The sequence below is a fragment of the Corvus moneduloides genome, chromosome 7, assembly GCF_009650955.1.
Source record: "Corvus moneduloides isolate bCorMon1 chromosome 7, bCorMon1.pri, whole genome shotgun sequence".
Taxonomy (NCBI): Eukaryota; Metazoa; Chordata; class Aves; order Passeriformes; family Corvidae; genus Corvus; species Corvus moneduloides.
The window spans coordinates 9807825-9821373 of NC_045482.1; the positions used below are offsets into that span (position 1 = coordinate 9807825).

A 13549-nucleotide genomic window follows, 5' to 3' on the forward strand; every position below is an offset into this window, starting at 1 on the left:
CTTGGCTTGTGCAATTTTGTCAGGCTGAGGCCCTACCCACGCAGGGTTGGCCAGCATGTCAGCCCTGGCATTGCCTTCTGTTAGAAACCCTGGTAAATTGGTGTGGCTTCGAATGTGCAGAATGTAATACGGATGCACTCGAGCTTGAATCGCAGACCACAAGGTTTGCAATAGTGAAAACAGAGCCGCATTGTTCACCTCCTTCAGAAGTGAACAATCTAAGCGTTGGGTGATATCTGCTACATAAGCAGAGTCAGTAACCAAATTCAAAGGTTCCTGTGAGAATCGCTGAAAAGCCATGGTAACAGACCTTAGTTCAACTAACTGAGCAGAGTCTGACTCGGATTGGTAGGTTAATCTCAAGGGCAGTGTAGGATACTGTGCGCCCTTACGCACAGTGACCCTGCTAAAAATTTGTCCCAATCCGTACGCCCCAAGCTGCCAACACGTCCCGTCCCCAAAGGTTAAGGGAAGTGGTAGTAACATAAGGCCTAATTGTAGCTGTGTGCCCCTCTGAGTCCTTCACCACCACAGGCTGTTCGCTTAAATAGCTCTGTGTGGTTCCTCCTAATCCTGCGATGGCCGATCCCACTGGGGCTAAAGGCCATGAGGGAGGCCACGCAGAGAAGGAGATGATAGTTACATCAGCACCCGTATCAATCAAACCTCGAAGCTGAGTCCGGGGTGGACGGGCGTTCGGCAGGATCAGGGTACATGTCATCTGTGACCTTTGGTCAGAGATGTCTGCAGTCCAGAAGGCCTGCGGAAGTCCCGTAGATCCACTGCCGTTATCTTCGTGAGTTTGTTGCTCTATCCTGGGGACACAAGACTTAAAAGGCACTAATTTAGCAAGGCAGGTCTTTTCAGGAATAGTTACAGGGGGTTTTTGCGTGGAGACCATAGCGCAAATCTGACCTTTAAAGTCAGCATCAATAACTCCTGAGTGCACTAAGATTCCTTGATGGGCAACGTCAGGTTTTCCCACCAGCATCGCACTGGATCCCTGGGCTAAGGGTCCATATGCATCCAAGGGAACCTTAAAAATGCCGCTAGAGTCTAAGATGACTGCGGCTGCAGTGTGGACGTCAAACCCGTCTGATCCGTGGGTGCTGTCTGATCCCTGGGTGCTGTCTCTAGGGTGGCTGAGTAGGCCTGTGCCTGTACCTGTGCCACTCTCTGGGGGAGTGACTGCATCGGAGAGCAATTCCCCCTCCTTGCACCCTGGCGGAAGTTTCCCGGCAACGGCCGACCATCGGCATGAGTCCGGGATCTACAGTAGCCCGTGCAATGCCCTGGCCTGCCACACCTCTTGCACTGAGGGATCGGTGTGTTCTCTTTTTGGCTCGGCTTAGGCCGCTTCCGTTTCTTCACCTGTTTTGGTTGCTTTGGTTCACGACCAGAAGATGCGTGAACAGGCTGCAAGAACGCAGCCAAAGCAGACCTTCTCTGGTTCCCAGATCCCACCTTAGCGCAGGCTTCGACCATGTCTGTTACCTCAGGATCCCCTGGTAAGGCATCTATGATTTTTCCGCACTCCTCGTTTGAGTTATCTCTCACTAACTGCCTTAACAACAACTGTCTTAACCCGTCATCCTCAACCTGCTTCTCGAGAGAAGCAGCGACTTTCTCTACAAAAGAAAGGAATGACTCTGATTTGCCTTGAACTATTTCAGTATATCGCTTTCTGGGTGCTGACAACTCTATGGTTTTCAACAGGGCAGCCATGCCAACCTGTTGAGCTTGCTGCAGGACGCTAGAGGACAAGGTACCCTGTAGACTGGGATCAGAGAAGGGACCAGTCCCCATCAAAGCATCCATTCCTGCTGTCTGTCTAGGATCAGCAGCAGGGAGCTGCAAATTTGCTAATGCAGTCTTGCCGGCCAGCTTTCTCCAGGTTTTTTCAAAAACTGTAAATTGTACAGGTTGAAATAGAATTTGACCTAAGTGTCTGATATCAAATGGAGAAAGCAAGTCCGTATTTATCACCCTTATTATTTGCATAACCTCAGCAGAACCTAGCCCATATTGTGCCACCTTGGATTGGAGGTCCTGGGCAACTTTCCAAGCAATTACCTCATGCTTGTCATGCTCCCCTGAATCTGGGAGAGCCTTATACACTGGGAAAGCTCGGATCTCTTTTGGGGAACCAGTACCATCCTGAACCTCTGGCACAGCCTGTGGATGGAGTGTAACAGCTCCCCGGTTACCCCCAGAATCCTCAGATCTATTTGGCATTCCAAGCATTTCCAATAACCTCCAGTCACCCTCCCCCAATGCTCGCATCTTAATAGACTCTAGGAAGCGATTTTAATGCGTCGGACGTACAGTTACCGTGCAGTCCTGAAAGGTCCAGGGGCGAGACCGGCACAGCCTTTTTCTTCGCCGCGCGGCCACAGCCGCCTGACGACCTGCGGCCAGAACCTCATCTGCCTCACTGCCTGACGAGGAGTCATCAGGCAAAGGCAACTTTGGGGTGCTGGAAGTGAACAGAAATGTGCGGGGAGGAGGGGCACTTTGGCTAAGTTCGCCAGAGCCAGAACAGGCAGTACAGACTGCAGCTGGCTGTGCGGCAGTTTTTACAGCAGTTTCTTTACGGGAGGCCGTCTCGGCCAGTTCCGACCGAGCCGGTACTGAAGCTGCAGCCACCGTCTCTGGGGCTATGGCTGCGCCCGGTGCCGTGGCCGGCGCCGCGCTCGTCTCTCGCACAGCAGCCGCGTTCGGCGCAGTCGCCGCTTCCGCTGCTGTTTCACGCTCCTCGGGCGCGCTCGGCGCCGCCGTCTCTGCGGCCCGTTCTCTGCGGACGTGCCCGGTGCCGCCGCTGGTCTGTTCTCTGCAGACGCTCCCGGCGCCGCCGCCTCTGCCCGCCGCTCCACAGCTGCTGCCGCTTCCGGATTTTCCTGCGGCAGTGCTGTTCCCGGTTTCGCCGCCGGCCGCGCCGTTTCTTGGCTCAGAGCCGCGGCTCCCGCAGCTGGCGGGGGGGCACGGGCGGCGCGGACGGCACGGCCGGCGCTGGCACCGCTTGCGGCGCGGGCTCAGGCATTCGCCGCTCTAACAGGCTGAGCAAGTCCTCCATCCTTCGGGATAGGTTTGGTAGCTCTGTCAGAAAGGCCAGATGCTGCATTAAAAGGTCCATGGCTCGGTTCTGCGACTGCGCAGAACAGTCCAGCGCCAGGGAGGGCAGCGGACCATAACCAGGCAGTCCCAGGACAGGCACGCCCGGCGCTACGCCCGCTAAGTTAGATCCAGGTGCATACGGAACCGAACTAGGAGCCTCTCTGGGAGTCCAAGTTGCTAAGCCGCTGATCTGCAGCCCTGGATAAGCCGTGGCTGCCGCCCAGCCAAACGGCAAGGCAGGCTGTGCGCCCTGCCTCTGCCCTGACCCCCCCGCCTCTGGCGGCGCGGGGTTCCTGGGGGCTGCGGAGTCCTGCGACTGTGCAGGGTGAGCCGGCGCAGGTTCTGCCTGTGGAGCCAGGGGGGTTATTCCGAATCCACCATCATTTGCCCCGGAAGCCCAGTCAGCGGGGCCCCCCTCGGACATTCCTCCGTCACTCATCACCGAGATAGGTGATCCAGCCCTGCTATCACAGTCAAGGGCTGTCAGCAGAATAAATAACGACCGCCAGGTTTTGTATAATTCTAACGCTGCCGGCTCCCCAGTCGGGAGCTCTTGTCGGACAGTGCATCCGAGCTCCTGCCATAAGGAAAATTCCAGGGCAGTATCTCTGTCCATGGAAATCCCTTTTAAAGTAGCCCAGTCTAATAATTCCCGAACTGAGTTTTCAGGAATGGAGGTGTGCAATATGCTAAACACACCTTTCCAGACCAGTACCACAGCGTCGGTTTGTGAGCCGCTGTTGGCCATTTCTCAGTCCTGTCGGACCTCCCGGTCCCGGGGGGGAAAAGGAACAGTGTACCTCTAGAGAAATTTGGCTTGGCTCGCAGCAGCAGGACACGTCAGAGAGTGCAAATCACGTCGGGCAGCACCAAATATTACCGCAGGCCTGGTTCCTACGGTATATCACCGTGTCCTGCAGCCATAGGGAGGAGGAGGAGGAGAAGATCCAGCAGGCAGGAATTGTGCAGAAAGATTGATTTATTTAATTATTTTACAAACTCTTTTATAGACTTTTTTCTTCATAGTCTAATTGGACTAAGGACCAGCCACCCCTTGGGGGTGATTGGCCAAAATCCTAAAACATCCATTGTCAAAATATTTTTCTACTCTACCATAAACAAGACTTCCCAAGGTTGCAGGTGGCTTGGTTGTTTACATTCCCCGCTCCCTCTTCTGTGAGAGAGAAAAGTCTCTCATGGACTTAGAAAATAACAAGAAGATCCTCACTAACAGCATTTTTGTACCTACGGGTAGAAAGATTTTTATGTTCTCTACTGCTATTCTTATACCTCTTCAGAGTGGCTGTGGCCTAATTTAAGATTGGCTGCTTAGCAAACAATGACAAGGCTGCCTAACAAACAATGACCATTCAGGCAGTAAACAATCAGCTATACAAGCAAAAGTATAGTTGCTACGTATTATCCACAAGTTCTTCCTTGTGCACTCTCAGTGTCCCACAAGAACAACATCCTCCCCTCACGTCCAGAACATCTTCTCTTATTAATTATCTTCTTGGCCTTCTCTGTGGGTTTTACTAAAGCTGCAAAATTTCACTGTAATATTCTCATGGGTCAACTCTGACTGGTTTCAGGTCTGACTCTCTGAGATTGTCAGTCCAGCTGTCAATCTCCTCAGGTCCCCCTTTTTTTTGTATTACAAAGGCAGCGCTTATGGACTTTTGCAGGGCCCTTTGCAAAAAAAGACAATAAACACGGCACCCTGAGCAGGATGCAAAAAATAACCCATAGGATCAGGCATCCGATTTTGAGCGGATTTTTGACCCCTCCTGCAATTTGCCAATTGCCAAACAAGCCATTGAGCCAATCGGATTCTGATTCTTCACGCAATTTTGACGTGCTTGTTTGTAATTCCTTAATGTGGGCATGAATAGATTTTGAATGATCAGACAAATGCATACAACACATTCCATCGAAATCCTCACATCCATGTCCATGTGCTAGTAACAAAAAATCAATGGCAGCTCTATTTTGCAGTGTAGCATGCCTTACTGAACCAACACCTGTTAATAATCCAGCTAAAGCAAGCAAAGTGGATTTATTCTGCCAAGCTAACCAACATCCTAACTTGTTTAACAGTCCCAGTGCTTTAGCAGATGTTAGTTGTGGAGAAAAGAAGGGAACAGCCCATCAAGTATCTGATGGCCAAAATTTGGCGTTGTCATTGCAATCAGGGGCAAATGCATGGATGCTGTGTTTTCCCCTCCATGGTTTATGCTGTAAAATCATGGATGTCTCAGGTGTTAACAGTGAGAGTCGTCCTAAGTTGCAAGGACCTCCCTTGATATGTGATGGAATTGCAGCCCATGCTCGGTCTCCGCAAATAAAAAACACCCCTGGAGGCAAAGCTAGAGGAACAGTAGTAGAGTGTGAAATGTGTGGTGAACTATAATTGCACCAGGCACTTTCATTTGCAAATATGGGTTGGTTAGGAGAAACATCCCATACTTCGGACTGATCAGACCCAGAATAATTAAACTTAACACAAAGGGCCATTTTCACAGATCCTAAAAGCTCTATTTCTTGTAGCTCAAGAGTTGCAGGGGGAAGGTACGAAACCCACTGATCCCAAGCATCAGCGTGATTGTGTGATTGTAAAAGCTTGCAAACTGTCCTAGGCTTTGGCCAGTCCTCTACTGGCAAGCCAACAAGGCAGGTAGAAAAAGGACTGTCAGGAGTAGCAGTGGCTAAGCACGGAGTATCTTGCCCTGTCGCATTGGCCAGGGTGACCCACACCTTGGTTCTCGGCTGACTGACAGGCCAAGCAGAAACAGCAGGCACTAAGCTCAGCAAAACTGACAAGGACCATATTGGCACCTGCATTCTTCTGTGGTTCGTTGACATTTGCACTCCAGTGCATCCCAGTGCAAGCCAACACCCCTTGATCGCAGGGCTACACAGTGCAATAGAGTCCTCCTTGGTCACCGGTGCTCGGTGCTCTCTCTGGTCGCAGGTAGCCCGAGCCACGCTGCCAAGGTCATCAGCCTGTGTTGCTGTTACCCTCAGGATCTGGCCCAACAGGCAGTGGGATATTCTGCTGCAAATCGGGACACACACACCTTGCTGGCACCCACCGTGCTCCAGTACCTGTGGAAACACAAGCGTATCCACGCCCCCAAGTGACAAGGTCCCAGGAGCCTTCCCACTGGCTGGTAAGCAAATTCCTTACCCATACTTTATCTCAAGGCAAATGTGTTTCCCTGGTGGACTGCAAGGAATAAAAATTATTTAAAATTGAGGGATTGGTTGAATGAGCCGGTATTGCCAAGTGATTTATGGTATTCACAGCTTTCAAAAGTCGGGACTGTGGGGTTTCCCCTTCCATTCTCCCTTTTTCTTCTCCTAAAACAGTTTTAAGTGTGTGATGAGCACGTTCAACAACAGCTTGACCAGTGGGAGAAGGAGGAATACCAAATTGGTGAGAGATGCCCCACAAACGTAAGAAATTCCTAACTTTCTGAGAGGCGTAGGCTGGCCCATTGTCAGTTTTCACACAGGCAGGGACGCCTAAAGCAGCAAAGGCTTGCTGCCAGGGCAAAATTACATCACGGGCCTTTTCTCCAGCATGAGCAGAAGCCCATAGAACAGAGGAAAAGGTGTCGATGGATACATGTACGTATTTAAAATGACCAAATTCTGAAATGTGTGTAACATCAGTCTGACAAAGCTGTAGGGCCAAAAGACCACGGGTTCAGTCCTGAAACCAGTCAGAATTTACCCATGAGAATATTACAGTGAAATTTTGCAGCTTTAGAAAAACCCACAGAGAAGGCCAAGAAGATAATTAATAAGAGAAGATGTTCTGGACATGAGGGGAGGATGTTCTTGTTATGGGACACTGAGAGTGTACAAGGAAGAACTTGTGGATTATATGTAGCAACTATACTTTTGCTTGTATAGCTGATTGTTTACTGCCTGAATGGTCATTGTTTGTTAGGCAGCCTTGTCACTGTTTGCTAAGCAGCCAATCTTAAATTAGGCCACAGCCACTGTGAAGAGGTATAAGAATAGCAGTAGAGAAAATAAAAAATCTTTCTACCATTCTCAACTATGGATTACGACTGGTGTAGCTTTTATGTCCACCTCGGCAACAGCCACATGTGGTGACCCCAAGACGTGATTCAAAGAGCCTGCCTGGAGAGCAGAAAGCCCACGTGGAGAGCAGGGGACGCGGATTCAACGGGAAGGAGAGTAGCGAGGAGAGCTACCAAGACCTAGATCGGACTGCAACCTTTTAAAGGTGAGCCCGTTGATAACAAAATGGGAGCAGTATATCCCAAGAGGATGACTAGTGTGGCTTTTATGTTTGCCTCAACAACAGCGGCACCTTCCCACTGCCTTGTCCCATCAGGGCCTCCGCAGCACCTCATCCCTTCACGGCCTCCCACCGCCCCGGCCCTTCAGGGTCTCCCCCAGCCCGGCCAACCTGCCCGGCAGCGGCACAGCCACGACAGAGCTCCAGAGGAGCTGGGTCAAGAGGCACCTCGGAGCCCTCAGCAATCCAGCCAGCAACACACAAGCAGGAGGACACAGATGGTGGTTCCTGCCTGGGACAGGGCTTGTGGCCATCTCCAGGCGCCAGTCCCGCAGGGATACCTGCAGCTCCGGCCCCTGCCCACCCGCTCTGTCGGCAGCATTAAGGCTCCAGCACAACCACCAAAGGCCAAGGGGTTTTTCTGGCCATTTTCCCTTCCACGCTGCATGCCTGGGCAACTTGCTGAGCACAAGCAGCTTTTTTCCCTCTTCCCCTATGTCCTGCGGACACTGGGCACCAAAAGAAAGCTCCTAGGAGTTTGTGTATTATAACACATTCTATATTTACATGCTAAGGAAAACAAAAAGAAGAAAAGAACAATCTTAAAGAAAAGAAAAATCCCTGAAGGCTCAGGTGGCTCTGCCAGACAGAACCTCCCAGATCAGCTCTCCGCAGAGCTCCAGCAGCGCAGCCAGCCACAGCCCCACAGATGAGGCCGTGTCTTGCATGCCCTGCGGAGTCGATCTCGGAGCTTCTGGAAGATGGAGTATGGAGCTCTCTTTGCTGCTCTGAGGTCGTACAATGTTTGAGCTGCCAGCCTTGAGACAGCAGGGCTGATGTCATCTGTCATGTCTTCAAGGGCTGGAAGAGAGAGGAACAGAGCCACGGTCAGAGCCCAGATCTTTGGGGACGCGAGGAAGTGCCCCTGGCTAGGGCCATCCCACCCACTCTTGCCATGGCCAGGAGGGAGCAGGAGCCAACGGGAACAGCCGGAAGGTGCTGGCCACCGATCCCCCACATGTCCCTGAAACCTCTCTGTGCTCTGCCCGGCCCACCCCTCGCCCGCACAGGGAGCAGAGCCCTCCGCAGCCGGGGCAGGGATTGCAGCTCCCCCCGCCAGCCCCCGCTGACAGCCCGCTGCCCTCGCTCACCCTCACAGATGAGCTGGAGCTCTTCCTTCTGCCGCCTCAGGTGCCGCCCGGCGATCCCTGGGAACACAGAGCCTGTCACGGCCCCAAGCAGCACAGCTGCCCCACACGGGCGCTGCCAGCCCTGTGGCCACACGCCCTCCTCCCCGGCGGCGCTCAGCCCGGGCCCCTGCCGCATCCTGACGCCCGAGGGCACGGCTGCGGCAGGGCGGCAGCACCCACGGCCCCGGGCCCGGCTCCCGCTGCAGCCGGGGCAGCAGCCGGGCTGGGGCCGAGCTGCGGCGGGGCGGGGAGGCAGGGAGGGGCCCCGGCCTCGGGGCTCACCAATGAACCTGACGGCCGCCTCTCGTAGGGGCGTCTGGGGGCTGCGCAGGTACGGCAGGGCCCGGCGCAGGTGCTCGGCCGCTCGGCTCCTGTCGTCTGCCAGCTGCAGAGAGCGCCAGGAGGGAAGGCTTGGCGCGGGCTCTGCCCCTCGGCCGGGCGCTCCCTGCGCCCAGCACTGGCTTCCCCTGCCCGCACAGCCCCGAGGCCCGGCCGGCCGCCCCTTTGGAGGGGGCAGAGGGCCGGGTGCTGCCGGGGGAGCCGCAGTTTTACCCCGCCCCACAGCCCAGCTGGGCCGGCGCTCCATGGGCCCCCACCCGGCGCGGGGCCAGAGGAGCCTGGGGAAGAGCTCCCGGAGAAGGGAGCAGCGTGTGGGGCGCAGGCTGGCGCCCCTGGGTGCAGCACTGGGCAGGGCCACAGCTGCCAGCCCCACACACGGGGCCCCGGGGAGAGGGGGCTTCTCCAGGCTGTGGTTGGGGCTTACCAGGCCCTCGCCGAACCTCCATGTCAGATCCACTTGCAGCATCTGTTCAAGATCCCTCCTCTTCAGGAATCTGGCAGCACAAAGCAGCGTTTCCCGAGAAACCTGGAGAGCAGCAGAGAGCCAGAGGTGGCCCCAGAGCCCAGGGCACAGGACCAGCATCCCTGTGCCAAGGCCAGGGGGAAGCTGCAGTCCACGAGGTGCCAGAGCAGGAGGCAGCCGAGCCTGCTCCCAGGCTGCCACCAGCAGCCCATGAGCCCTTACCTCTGCCACGCGCTGGCTCTCATCATGGCAGTGGAAGGAGAGTGGGAGCAGGCTCTGGCGCACATGTGACTTGAGGGCCTTCTTTCCCTTTCGCTTTATTAAATCCATCACTTTTTGGAAGACATACATGGAGCACATCTGCACCTGGCTATCATCCTGTATAAAAGGAAGAAGGAAGGACCTCAGCATCGGCTGCTCCAGGCCCACCTGGGCACAGGCCTGAAAATCCACAGGGCACAAAGTGTCCGGACAGCACCCAGTGGCCGGGGCTGGGGGCACAGAGCCTTACGTTGTCAAAGAGTGGCACAAGAGGCTCAGCCAACTGCAGGGCGACGCGGCCAGGTATCGGGTGGGCATTAGCCAAGAACAAACGGCTGAGTACAATGATGCTCATCCTAACCACACCGCTATCATTTTCCCGCAGGAACTCTGCGAGGCTTTCAGTGAGGCTCCACATTATTTTAGCCTGCATGGAACACAAGTCTGGGCAACCCCACCCTGCTGCCGCAGGGCCCAGAGGCCAAAGGCCTGTCCCGAAACACGTGGGCAGCTGAAGCGGGAGGGAGGAGAGCCGGGAGCAGCTGCCTCAGCTGCTGAAGCCCAGCCAAGCCCAAGGGGCTGCGTTCCCCAGCCCCACGCTGCCAGTGCATCTTCAGCCCCTGCTCCCTTCTCACCAGCGAGAGATCATTGCTGAGCACCATGAGGCCACTGAGCGCCAGGCGACGCCTCTCCCTGCACTCGCTCCGCAGGTTCTTTGACATGATCTCCAGGACGCTGTCACCGCATTTACTCAAGTCCAGACACTCCAGGACCTGAAAGGCACAGGGCAGTGACAGGGGACCAGGGTGGCAGGAGCCCAGAAGCGCACAGGGCTGGGCCCGGGCAGCAGCATCGGGCACGGGCACTGTCCCAGGCGGCTGCAGCTACAAGAGGCAGCGCTGGCCATCAGGCTCACCTCAACAAAGAACGCCAGCGTGAGCAGATAGCAGGGTGGCCGCCTCCTGCGGAGCAGCCCGAGCAGGTGCAAGGCGATGCGGGAACACAAGTGGGGCAAGCCACTGCGCATCTCCCTGGCAGGGGGAAAAAGGCACCAAGACCCTGAGCTGGATGGGCAAACCTCTCCCAGGACTGACTCACAGAGGTCTGATCTTTCCCCAGCACCCTGCGAGGGGACGTGGGCCCTTTGGGAGGCGGCCGCTCCTGGGCACCCTCCTCTCCCAGCCTTTTCCAGTCTGCTCGGCCATCCGTCGGTGACAAGGCCCTCTCGCCCACAACCACGGGGACTGTGTGGGGCACGCCGGGCACAGGGCACAAATGCCAGGGGCAGCAGGGAGGAGGGCGTCTCACCTGGCCAGCAGACCCACTGCATGGTGCTGGGTGTCAGGACAGAGCAGTGTGTCCCAGCCATGCTTGTGCTCCATAGCCACCACCACATCCTCATACTCCAGCCGACAGAGCAGGGCCTTCAGGGTCTGCACTACAAACCTGTGTGCAGAGCAAAGCCCAGGTCACGCTGCAAGCACTGCCTCCTGCCCTGGGGTCATGGGAGGGACAGGATGACTGGGATGGAGCACCTGTTGGGATTGGTGGGAAGGCAGTGTTCCTCCTGGCATGCTCTCCAGAAAGTATTAACCTTCTGTGGCAAATGTTCTGTGATGAAGAACACTTGGAAGAGCAGATACACAAAGAAGCGAGGGAAATACACCGTCGCTTCTTGTGGCCAGCAGGGCCCCTGGAGGATCTTCCACATCACCAGAGTTGCCTGCAAAGGACAAATCCCCCTGAGACTCAGTGCCCAGTGTGTCCCTGTGGCAGGGCCAGAGCATGGAAGGGAGAGGCCAGGGGAGATGCAGGCAGAACACCGGGCCTGGTGCCTCTGAACCTGCCCCTAGCCCAGGTTTCAGCCCAGCGCCTGAGGCAGGGAGATGCAGGGTGGGAAGAGAATGGAGAGCAGCTTGAGAGGTGACCTGGAGGGTGAGGAAAGGCCAGAAACTCACAGCCAAGGCAAAGACATTCGTGTTGTCCCCATCGGAGGTGTGTGTGATGTGCTCTGGCCAGTTCCTCAGCACTTCGAGGAGTATCAGCACCACCAGCCTCGCAGTCCTTCTCGAGGACAAGATCGTGCTCCACATGGTTGTAGCAGCTCTGTGGGGTCAGAGCTTTTTGTCAGGGGGGGTGTCCACCACAGCACCGTGGCCTGGGCAGCTGCAGGGACCTGAGCTGGCTGTCAGCCCTGCCTCTGCTCACGGCCCCTCACTGGCAGCACCCAGGCAGCCCAGCCCTGTGGGGACAGGCCCCTGAGGGGCAGGGAGGGAGCATGGCAGCAGGCTTGGGGGCTGACATGCCAGGGCTGGGAAATGGAGGAGCCACAGGGCCCTTGAAGTCTCTGTCAGACACCTGGGACAGGCTCCACAGGGTGATGGGCTGGTGAGTCCTGAGCCCTCTGTGCACGTGGGCCCCATACCTGTCACATGAAGGAGCCACGCGCAGGAGAGTCATCACCACATCAGTGGGTTGTGCGTCGGTCAGCTCCAGAAGGATATTGTCCAGCTTGTGCTCGCCAGACTCATTGGCTGTGAGCCAGCGGTGGATGTACCTCACCATGGCGGGCACCTGGAGAAGGCACGGGGAGAGCTGGAAGCTGCCAGAGGGAGTAATGTCCCCAGCTTCCCCAGAGAGCTGCTTCCCTTCCCACCACACTGGGATGGCCTCAAAGGCTTAAAGTGACCAGCAGGCGTGGCTTGGGAGGCCATGCAGTTCCTGGGAGGATCGAACCCTGGCCACAGGCTGCTTACTTGCTCTGGACAGGGGACACCCTTATTCACAAGCAAATCCGGCATGGAGGTACTGGTGTCCGTGTTGTAGATGTCCCAGTTTTCCGTGGACCCAGTGCCCATGACGCTGGTCTCTTCCTGCCAAATGCACTTGATGAATTTGCAAATCATCAGCAGGAGAACAAAGGGCAGGAAGAGAGGGACGTTCCATGGAGCGCTCCAACGCGCTGCTCGGCTGAGCAGCGACAGCAGGCCCAGCCCAGGTGGGGATGGCTGCAGGTACCTGCGCTGCTCTGCTGAAGCGGCCACGGGCGGGGTCCTGCTCTTGTGTCTGGTCCGTGGCTGCATCTGGCAAAGAGCGAGCGCGGCCAGAGCTGAGGGGCTGTGGGTGAGGCCGGAGAACACAGCCCAGCCCGGCGCTCCCCAGGCAGGGCCAGCCCCGGGATGCCAAGGGGATGGAGCACGGCTGCTGTGGGGCAGCCCTGGACCCTGTTCCATCCTGTCCGTGGGCATGTCCCCAGGGAATGGGATGGGGTGGGATGGGATGTGGCCAACCTGGCTGCAGGCACCAGCCCTGGGCCCAGCTCTGCCACTCACCCTCCTGCAGCTCCGCTAGTCCAGACTCCTGAGCTGGGACAGCTCCAGGGCCTTCTTCCTCCTCCTTCACCCAGGCCAGCTTGGGCACCCTCGGGGGTGTCTGCTCCATGTCACAGACTGGATTTATGTCTACTTGCAGGACAGATGACTTGGAAAAGCTCTGAGTCACCAAGTCCCGCAGTCCGGCCGCGAGGCCAGATGCAGGACTAACGCCTCGGAACAGCTGCGGGTCAGCAGCGAACGAGCTGGCTGTGCGGGCGCTCCTCACAGCACCACTCACGCCCGTCCTGCCCCGTTGCGTGCACCGAGCACTGTGGCGTGGCCGCGTTGCCGCCAGCCCCTATGTCAGCACGTGTCACAAAGGGCCCTGGGACACCCTGTCCTCTTGCATTCCACGGTGACCGTTCTGCACTGTGTCACAAAGGGCCCTTGGACACACTGGCACCTGCCCCTGGGACCACCCCCAGCCCACCCAAAGTGCCCCGGGTTGGAAGGAATCCCTTGCCCCGAGTGTCTGAGACAGCCTGGGACACACCAAGATCTGCCGAGTCCACAGGGTAGGACTCTCTCTGCTGCC

General features: G+C 56.4%; 1 protein-coding gene across 1 annotated transcript; it reads right to left on the reverse strand.

Moving 5' to 3' along the window:
• Positions 1–7930: 7930 nt before the first annotated feature.
• Positions 7931–13251, reverse strand: LOC116446564 (maestro heat-like repeat-containing protein family member 6). The gene is given in 15 exon segments (XM_032114628.1): positions 7931–8248; positions 8539–8595; positions 8860–8962; positions 9341–9442; positions 9602–9757; positions 9891–10067; positions 10276–10413; positions 10557–10671; positions 10949–11086; positions 11176–11363; positions 11599–11746; positions 12066–12214; positions 12397–12555; positions 12557–12723; positions 12973–13251. Coding segments are annotated over 15 exon segments (2106 nt in total). The 5' UTR covers positions 13082–13251; the 3' UTR covers positions 7931–8048.
• Between the last annotated feature and the right edge of the window lie 298 nt (positions 13252–13549).